The 10337-nt window shown below is 45.9% G+C and overlaps 1 protein-coding gene across 1 annotated transcript in view; it reads left to right on the forward strand.

Annotated features, from left to right (window-relative positions):
• Positions 1-10337, forward strand: part of URB1 (URB1 ribosome biogenesis 1 homolog (S. cerevisiae)) — an 82535-nt gene that overhangs the window by 19814 nt on the left and 52384 nt on the right. The window contains exons 8-11 of the mRNA XM_011989048.1: positions 807-931; positions 4802-4997; positions 6624-6761; positions 9491-9664. Of these exons, the coding sequence (XP_011844438.1) occupies positions 807-931; positions 4802-4997; positions 6624-6761; positions 9491-9664 (633 nt within the window). The remainder of the gene's footprint in view (positions 1-806; positions 932-4801; positions 4998-6623; positions 6762-9490; positions 9665-10337) is intronic.

Consider the following 10337-nt stretch of genomic DNA (forward strand, 5'->3'; position numbering starts at 1 on the left):
CTTTTAGAAAACCATGATTTCCTTGAGTTGAGCCATATCTTAGTTTTCCCTGCAGCACTTGCCTGTTAGACCTGCAGGGTCATCCCGGCCCTCTTTTCCTCCTCTTGCTTTACCTCTGCCTTCCTGTCCTTCCATTCTTTCATGTCCAGTTGTTGGAGTTTCAAGCCTTGTTGCGTGTTTTTTGTTTGTTTGTTTGTTTTTAACTTCAGGATCCTGAATGTCTAGGAGCCTCATCTACTGACATATGTATTTTATTTTGTGCTAGTTAATGCATGTGCTAAATTGAAACAGCTGCTCTCACACTGACCCAATGCCAGTATATATTTTAATTTCCCTCAGGGTGTTACTGAACATGGACTTGGCCAGAGTAGTAAAGGCGCGGACTTCCTGTTAACGTTATAATAACTCACCTCTCAAGAGTCTACTACTTCGCCTCCTTTTATCTTGGAGACTTGCCCGGGTCGTCTTGTTTTGAACATGCTTTTGTATGCTCTAGACCAGCAAGCCTCGGAGGCTGCCTAAAAACACTCCCAAATGTGGAATTTTATTCAAATGAACAAGAGAAATTAGATCACTTTAAAGCTTTTAAAAATACGGGTTCAAGCTTGTCCCTCTTCAGAGTGTTCTTTTATCTTGATCGGTGTATCTTTCGTTGTTGTTTTCATTTACTGTCTGGAATGATACCAAATGTTTAAAATGTTTTCTGAATTGTCATCAGGCAGTTGATATTGTCCTTGTTTTTACTCTAGCTCTTACTTAGATGTATGAGCTTGGGATTTGCATTGAATTTTTAAAAATCTTCATAGGTTTCTGCTGAAGAAGCAGGGAAAACCATGGTACGGGAGCTCGTTCATAACTTCCTGATGGATCTTTGCTGTTCACTCAAGCATGGAATTAATTTTTATGATGCATCTTTGGGTACCTTTGGCAGGTAAAGTATAACACTCTTGTGGACCCCAGGGTGTGTGTGTTCCTTAGAAGTCACCACATACATGCGTGTCCAGTGGGACTGTAGTAGGTTAGAACTAGAATTGTGGACATTATCTAACTCATTTCAGGGTTGAACAGTTGTAGTCCCAGAGAACTTCTACTCGTTGCATGTCCTCGGGGGCAGTTCTGAGGGTAGCTGTCTATTAGCACTTAGTTAGGTCATGGGATATTTCACCCAGGGAGGTGCTGCAGATGTTTACCTAAAGACAGTGTTCGTCAGCTGGAGCTCAGGAAAGGCATCTGCCTTCACAGAGAGGGTTGGCCCTGACATGGGCCTCACAGCAGTCCTGACGCAGGTGCCATTGTTATGCCAACTTTGCAGAGGAAGAAAGTAGTTCTAGAGAGGTCCAGACCCTTATCCTGGTTAAATGGCAGAGCTTGCATTGGAATCCAGGAAGTCTAGCTCCAAACTGGTACTAAACAGACCTCCCTGTCCTCGACAGGCTGCCCATGAGTCACGATTTCAAAATTGTTTTTATTTTTTATATTTTGTTTCATATTTCACAATTATGATAACATTTCATCAGTAAGGAAACATAAAGTTCAAATCTACTGGTTTTGATTATATTCTTTGAGACTTTCTTTTTGTAGTCGTATAATACAGGTCCATGTGATTTTTTTTTTTAATAACAAAAACAGCTTACTACTGTTCATCCTATCTGCTTTTTCCTCATTTGACAATAAAAATATTGGCCACGTTTTCTGGTCATTGTAAATGATTTATTTTTTACTCCTTGTTATTCTATCATAGCATTATATCACAAGGATTTAGGCAGTTTGATTTACTTCTAGTTTCAGCCAGTCAGGAAATCAGGCGATTCCTTCAGAATGGAATAACGTGGTGGGAATTTTTCTGTCTGCTTATGACTTTGTACATGTTTTGATTCTGAGGTTACTGTGATTTAACTTGTCACATCATTTCTTTCTTCTTTCATCAGTAAGAATGAGCTCATTTTCCTGCCAAAACACAACAGCAGACTTTTATAGTTGAATAGAATAGTACACCATGCTTAAAACGCATGCATTGTTCTCCCTTTTTAAAGCATTTTTCCTCCATAACTAGGCCCCTGAAATAGATGATCGTTTGATGGGCGTATTGAATCAACTTGTGGGTATGCGTCTGTTTGCAGCAAGCTGTGACGTAGGTGAATTTTGAAGCCATGGGCAAAAGACAAGTGTTTGTGCATAAGGGAAAGGAAGGAGATTTGTTTGTGAATGGTAACAGAAAGCTTTGAGAACACTGAACTGCATCGTTCCCTGTTCGCCAGTAGACATGTGGCCCACTCCCTCATTTCATTCAGGTTCCTTTGCAGACCTCACCGCTTCAGGGAGGCCCTCCCCAGCAGCCCTTTCTGAAATCGTCCCTCCACTGTCACGGTGCTTTTGCCTGGCTTAGGCTTCTGACTGTTCGTTTATTTGTTTGCCGATTTATTTATTTGCTTGTTCGTTACCAGATTGGTGAGAAGTGGTGAGAACAGGCGCCGGTCTGTTATGGGCCTCCAGTCCCTAGGACAGTGCCTGACACATAGTAGGTGTTCACTGAAAACTGGTGTTATAGCATAGAGCAAGGATTGGCACACTTTTTCTACAAAGGGCCAGATTGTATTTTAGGCTTGGCAGCCTACAGTCTGTTGTGACCACTCCATTGTGCCACCAAAGCATCCATAGATGTAAATAAGTAGGTTTACCTGTGTCCCAATAAAATTACAGTGATAGGTACTGAGCCCTACTTTGCCAGTCCCTGGTGTAGGTTAACAGCAGACAGCTGGGCTTCAATCCTAACTTAGCTCTGAGACCCTCACTGGGTTAGGCATCCTCTCTGCCTCCATTATCTCGTCTATAAAGTGGGAATAAAAGTAGTGCCTGTCGTAGAGAGGTGGTGGTAATGCCTAGAGCAGTGTCTGGCATGTATCATGCACTACATAAATATTAGTGCTCTCCATTTTATTACGTTGTTGATTAAAGTGTGTGTAGTATTTTTAGCACTCTTTGTAGGTTTAATATCCTTTTCATTTGACAGTACAAACTATATTTGTTCATGACATTTTCATATTAAGAAAGGATATTTTCATATCCTTTTTTTAAAGGATAGTTTTTCTGATCAAAATTATACTTTCTAATTTGATTTTTAAAAAACTTTTTAAAACTATATGTAAAGCTGTCCTATAGCATTGTAGTTTTACTGAATTTATAAGGGGAATATGAGACGCTGGGGACCCTAGAAACCATCACTGTGTCGTGCATGAGGCCGAGTCTGAGGGTTTTCTGGGTGTTTTGACTTCCCAGGGTCAAGCAGATAGGAAAGGGCGTACTTTCTAAAAAGACTTTGAGGCAGGTGAGGCCTTGTTACCTGGGGCTTTCACTGTGTGGATCCTGAGGTTTTACTCACTTTATGCACGTTTGAGTCTCTGTGGTCTTTCCTGTGTCTTACTTTTTTTTTTTTTTTTTTTGAGATGGAGTCTCGCTCTGTTGCTCAGGATGGAAGGCAGTGGCGCAGTCATAGGTCACTGCAGCCTCGAACTCCTGGGCTCATCTGCTGCTTTTATTATCTTCTCATACCTTTGAAGATTGTCCACTTTGAGACAACTTTTCAATATTTTTCTACAGTAGACTTTTTCCCCATCCTAGCTTCTTTCAGCTGCTAAATGAAGATGAAGGAATTTGAAATAAGCTAGAAACAGGGAAGGCAGAAGGCCCGTGCAAGGACCTTGTGCTGTCTTGTCAGATTTCTTGTCAAGAAATAATTTGATGGCACTCTGGACCATGCAGCAACTCATGAGCAGTTCATACAAAAAAACTTTATTGCCAGGTGTGGTGGTGCGCACCTCTAGTCCCAGCTACTCAGGAGGCCGAGGCAGGAGGATCGCTTGAATCCAGGAGTTCGAGGCTGCAGTGAGCCCTGGTCACACCACTGCATTCTGGATGACAGAGCAAGACCCTATCTCTAAATAAAGAAATAATAAAGCATTTTAAAAAGTAAAAGAAGTCCCCCTTTCAAGAGAGAAATGTCTTACCTGCATTTTTTTACATTTACACTCACATATGTATTTACATAGTGCTTTTTTTTTCAGACGGAGTCTCACTCTGTTGCCCAGGCTGGAGTGCAGTGGTGCAATCTCAGCTCATTGCAGCCTCCACCTCTCAGGTTCAAGCAATTATCCTGCCTCAGCCTCTTGAGTAGCTAGGACTACAGATGGGCACCACCACACCTGGCTAATTTTTTGTGTGTTTTTAGTAGAGACAGGGTTTCACTACGTTGGCCAAGCTGGTCTTGAACTCCTGACCTCAGTTGATCCTCCCACCTTGGCCTCCCAAAGTGCTGGGATTACAGTCGTGAGTCACCGCAGCCAGCCCTACGTAGTGCTTTTTCATGTGTGGCTGGAGGAGGGATGTCAGTAAAATCTCAAAATGAAGTTTGGGGCTTGGATTCCTCCATGCTGGTTTTGCCCTTTCTTTTCAGTAGCCTTGACTTCTAGGTAGACTGGTAGGTGGCTGAGGTAGAGTGAGAGAGAACGGTGTTCTTCCTTTTCTTTAGAAAGCAAATTGAACTCAAGGGAGGGAAGTAGGAAAGAAGAAAGGGAGCAGGACAATCAGAGACTTAGACTTTTTCAGTCACTCAGAAGTAGAGGATGGGAGGGAAGCCCTCTGTGGAGAGCGGGAAGCCCCAGGCCACAGAACTCCCACTTGGTATGTCTTGGGGGAAGTGCCGCAGGCTGTCATTGCTGTGTCCACTGAGGGCAGTTCTGCAGAGCTGCATCACTGTGAGCTCTCAGGGTGCTTTGACCTCTCCCCATGTCTCTTTCTCTAACAGAGGTGGAAACCTGACACTTTTGCACTTCTTGCTGGGTTTGAAAACTGCAGCTGATGATGAGCTGGTGGCTGACCTTGTGGTGAACATCCTCAAAGTGTGCCCGGACTTACTGAACAAATACTTCAAGGAAGTGACGTTTTCCTTTATCCCACGAGCAAAGTCTACTTGGTTAAATAATATCAAACTACTAAACAAGGTAAAAAAAACATGATATTTAAAAGTCTGTTAGCTAGGCTGGGCATGGTGGCTCATGCCTATAATCCCAGCACTTTGGGAGGCTGAGGCAGGCGAATTACCTGAGGTCAGGAGTTTAAGACCAGCCTGGCCAACATGACAAAACCTGCCTCTTACTAAAAATACAAAAATCAACCGAGTGTGGTGGTGTGCGCCTGTAATCCCAGGTACTTGGGAGCCTGAGGCAGGAGAATTGCTTGAACCTGGGAGGCAGAGGTTGCAGTGAGCCAAGATCGCGCCACTCTACTCAGCCTGGGTGACAGAGCGAGACTCCATCTCAGAAAAAAAAAGTCAGTTAGCTAGATAGAGGGGCGTAGGGAGTTAGGGGACTGGCAGACATTCTGATCTGGTAAACTGTACAATATGAAGACCTTTCAGGGATAAAAAGGGATATTTTAGATCATGTAAATTTGGTGTCCTTATCTTCTATAGCATTTTGCCTTTCACTGAGCTGAATTTGAAGTTTATTCCTTTAGAATCTTTTGAGCCAATTTATCTTGTTCATCAAGATTTTGCTTAGAGTGAAATCCTAGCACAGTTAGACTGGGATTGATGAGATGCCTGATTATCTTTTCTCCATCTCGGCTCATAAAAAGCAAAATAAAATGAAATGTCTGATTTGTCAGATAGTTTTTAAAGGTTGCTGCTTCAGTTAGAAAAACTTGAAATAAGCTGTGGAACGTTGGTCTGATGGTTTAAGTGGATGTGCGTTACCTTCCTTTTGATCATGGTGTCAGCATCTGCCCATTTACAAATGGAGGTACCTACTGTTAGGTCTTTGGCAGTAATGCCTGCCTTGTTTGAACTCTCTGTCACTGATTCATGGTTTGCCTAGTGGTAAAATACCTAGGATTGTTTCTTGTGCCTCTGCCTGGGCCTGGCATTATTTGTAAAACCAGCTTTTATTCTGCTTGAGTGCCTATGTGCACAGTCTCCACATTTACCTTGGGATAAGGAGGATGTACTCCACCCCTCATTTTGGTACAGATAGTCCCGGGGCCAGCACCCTACTGGGAGCTGCATCTGATACAGGGGAGGGGTGAGTGTGTGGTCTTTGCAGGCCCAGTATTGAGTCCTTACTTGGCTGCTAACTAGCTATGGAGCCTTAGGGAAATTACCTAACCTCGCTGAGCTCCAATTTTGTCACCTGTGAATATATTTTTGTTTTAATGTAAAGTGTCTCTATCCCAAAGGGTTGTCAGGAAGCTTTGAGAAAATGGCTTCCTGATATCCCTTCCTGACATCATTTGTCAGGTGCCTGTCAAGTGCAGCCGGAACTGATAAGTAGTACCATTCGTAGTTCTAGCAGTGATTGATTTGCCATCAGAGGTTTTAAAAGACTCTGCAGACCACAGGTCAAGTTCTGCTCTGAAGGTCCTTTGTCTGTTAACAGCCAGTCTCCTGACCTCATTTGTCTTTGACAAGTAGATTTTGGGGGGTTAATCTTCCACTCTGCCTTGTGGGGAGTCTCGAACCTTTACCGCTATAATTATTTGATTGAATGGCTTCACCTTCGGGTGCCTATAACTAGTCTCAGGTTTGAAACTTACTTCCAGCACCAACTAAATCTCTTTTTTGCTTTTCCTAGATCTATGAGGCTCAGCCGGAGATTTCCCGGGCATTTCAGACCAGAGAGTTTATACCCTTGCCTCGGCTCCTGGCAATGGTGATGGTGACCACTGTGCCCCTGGTGTGCAATAAGAGCATGTTCACGCAAGCATTAAACGTAAGGCCATGCGGTTGCCCCACTTCTGGAACTGCCTCCAGCTAAACTCGCTGGCTACATGATGTGATTATTCTGAGAACCTGCCTGGATGTGGTTTGATTGTGTTTTGTTAGGGAGCCTCTGAGGCTTCCAGGACAGAGGCTGTAGTTTGAGATAACCCATGAGTGACAGGTCCACGCACGTGGGTAAGGACCTTGGAGCAAAGAGACTTTGCTTCTAGGGACACTGGACTTCATGTCCTTGGCCCTGCTCCATCACACAGCGGGGACCCCTGCATCCCTCCAAGCCTTTCTAGTCCTGCCTGAGGGTGAAAGAATGTCTAAATCAGAAGAAGGAAAATTCATCATTAAAATCTCATTAGTTGAGAATTTCCAGACATGGTAGGAATGAAATTTGCCTAGCACATTCTTTCTTTTATGGTTTAGGTGAATGGTGCTAAGGTGCCTGGTGAACATATACTTTGAAGGCCAGCTGTTTTCAGGCATTTTTGGAGGACATGTTCATGGAAGAAATTGATACTTAAATTTTACATGATTATTTGTTATAAAGGTCCCCATGCCCCTTCAGAAACCACATTCTGAGGAGTTCACATGTCTTTCACCCCAGCATCATGGGCCTGGGTGGATGGCTGTGGGTTGTTGGCACACCTGGGTCCTGGGCCCTGCCAGCCCCTCCTAACCCCAAGTTGCGTGAGGTACCTGGGGGAGGCCAGGTATTCGGAGGGGTGTCTTTGTCCTTCTAGGCAGGCTGAGTTGTGTGGCTTCAGGAGGAACAGGTTGGCTGTGGTGGGTTGCACAGGCGTGGGTTGGCCCTGTAGGAATGAGCACAGTCACTGTTAAGTGGGGTGGACTCCTGAGACCATGTGGTGAGATTCACCGTTTTTTGATACCCCTCCAGGGTTTGTGCTGAGCGTGGGTGATGGGGTGAGGAGTAGAGAGGAGGCCTGTGTGGGAGTAGGCAGAAAGGTCTTGTGTTGTGTTTGTCAAATCATCGTATGCAAAATTGGCACCCAGCTAGCTTGCCCAACTGTTTTAATTAACGTGGGAGACATTTGCATTTCTCAAAGGGCTTGCGGGAAAACCAGATTGAAAGGATTAGTTTGATGAACCTCCTTTATTTTTTTTATTAATTTTGTTTCTCTTTTTTGAGACAGGGTCTCATTTTGTTGCCTAGGCTGGAGTACAGTGGTATGATCATAGCTCATTGCAGCCTCAAACTCTTGGACTCAGGTGTTCCTCCCACCTCAGCCCCCTGAGTAGCCGGGACTACGGGTGCACACCACCACACCCCGCTGATTTTCTTATTTTTATTTTGTGTATAGACAGGGTTTCACTATGTTGCGCAGGCTGGTTTCAAACTCCTGGCCTTACGCAATTTTCCCACCTCGGCCTCCCAAAGCGTTGGGATTAGAGGTCTGAGCCACCACACCCAGCCAGATGCGCCTCCTCTGTGGGCTGTGTTTGCTCTCCCCTCCAAGCTTGCTCCTGGTAGACTGGGAGAGCAAAGCCTGTCTCCTCCTCCTCTCAGTGTTGTTTCAGGATAAAGGCTTGTGCCCCTAGAGGGGTGTTCTAGCTCCTGCACGGAGTGGCTCCAAGGAAGAAGTCTCAGAGGACACAGCCTCCTCTCCCCCTGTTGGCTGTTGCCATGCCCTGCAGGGCCAGGACCAGGGCCACTGAGCCCAGCCTTGCCTTCCCTCCACAGGTGCCCTTTCCGAGAGCCAAGACTGTTTTTATGTGAGACCCGGTGATGCGAGTGCCTCCAGGGGCTGGAGTTAGATGATGTTTGTTTGTTTTTTTTTTTATTTCTTATGGTTTTGTCTAAACTTTTAAAGCATACATTTTAGAATCAGGAAGAGAAGCTTTAGCCTATTTTAGAAACAGGAAGTAAGAAAGTGTTTGGAAGCAGGGCCCGGGTTGTTGGTTGAGCTTTGTGCTCCCAGCGCCTTGGGTGTGGTGTGCATGCTTGTGTGGGGCCTGCCTTTGAAGCGATTGTGAGGCCGGCCATTCTTGGCTTAGGATAGTTCCTGTAGTCCTGATTTAGTGTGCAGTGTACACAGAGTGAAGCCGCAGCTGACTGGAATGCTGGGGCTCTGGGGTGTCGCGGTTACTGAGCTAAAAGTAAACCAGAAAAGCTCTTTGTTTCTACCTCACCGCCAGTCTGCAGTGTCCCAGCCAGGGCTTCTCAGATCTCAGTGTTGGAGGGCTCTCCTGGGGATCATGTGAAATGCAGATTCTGCTTGAGTTGTCTGGGCCAGGGCCTGGGAGGATGAGGCGGGAGGATTGCCTGAGTCCAGGAGCTTGAGGCTGCAGTGAGCTACGATCGCACCATTGCACTCCAGCCTGGGTGACAGAGTGAGACCCTGACTCAAAAAAGAAGAAAACAGTGGCAGAGTGGCTTCTGATGAGATCTGTTGTTAATGGAGAACATTCACAGTAGCTGAGTAGTTGTCTCAAGGCTTACCAAAGAGCAGATGATAAAAATGAAACTACTGCTGGATGCTGCCATTAGTGGTCGTTTCCTGGCGATTGCTGAGGTCAGACCCAGAGGATATCAGGAGGGTGAGGTACCCAGGTCGCCTTTTCTCACAGTGTAGAGACCAGCTGTTTCATGCAGCTTCCCCTGTGAGTGACCTGAGGAGGGGCAAATGCCAGCCAAGCCCACACTTAGCAAATCTGTGTCCACCAGTGTATCCTAGAGACATTTGTGCATTTAACTCTTTTTCTTCCCAGTTGGACAGCACCTCAGTGAGGCACACGGCCTTATCCCTTATTTCTGTCATTTTGAAGAGGGCATTAAAAACTGTTGACCACTGCCTGAATAAAGAGGTGTGGCAGGAATCAGGCGTGTACACAGCTGTGATGATGGAAGAATTCGTGCAGCTCTTCAGAGAAGCCCTGAGCAAGGTAGGCTCCGATCCGGGTTTGGGCTTTCCTTCCAGACCTCACCAGGTGGAAAAGGCCGTTGTGGGAGCTCAAGGGCGGAAGCCAAGTGATGTGTCCTTGGAACCGCAGGGTTGGATGGGCCAGCGGGCAGTGTGGTAGCATGGGTGCTGAGGGTCAGCTGAGAAGACCTGCCACTTGTGATTATAGGCAGTGATGTCACAGAGCATGATCCAGCAGTCCTTGTGCAGAGTAAGAATTTAGACGATACACGTGTTCTCTCGCAGGAGTTCTGGCTCTGGTGGGGACCTCATGTTCAATCAGGAGCCGTGTGATGTTGTTGAGGGGTAGGTTGTGTCCTTACCCCTCACCCGTGGCTGCAGGCACACACACACCACACTGTGGCCCAGCGAGAAGGGATGCAGTGGCTCAGGAAGCCCCGCTTGCTTCCTGTGGCTGAAGGCCAAGCTTCTGTAAATTGGCCGGCTGCTCTGAGAGCCCCGGTCGCACAGGGCAGCTTTCCCTGAGCTGCTCCTGAGAAAGTCTTTCTTTGTTCCCCGTGTCTTGCTCAGGTGAATGAGGCTTAAGGGGTTTGTTTTAATGATCAGCACTTGCCTGTTCACCAAATCTTTGCTGTGTATAGTTCTAGAAATTATACTGCAGAACATGGTCGGGCGCAGTGGCTCACACCTGTAAT

This window comes from Mandrillus leucophaeus, unplaced genomic scaffold, assembly GCF_000951045.1.
Source record: "Mandrillus leucophaeus isolate KB7577 unplaced genomic scaffold, Mleu.le_1.0 Scaffold345, whole genome shotgun sequence".
Taxonomy (NCBI): Eukaryota; Metazoa; Chordata; class Mammalia; order Primates; family Cercopithecidae; genus Mandrillus; species Mandrillus leucophaeus.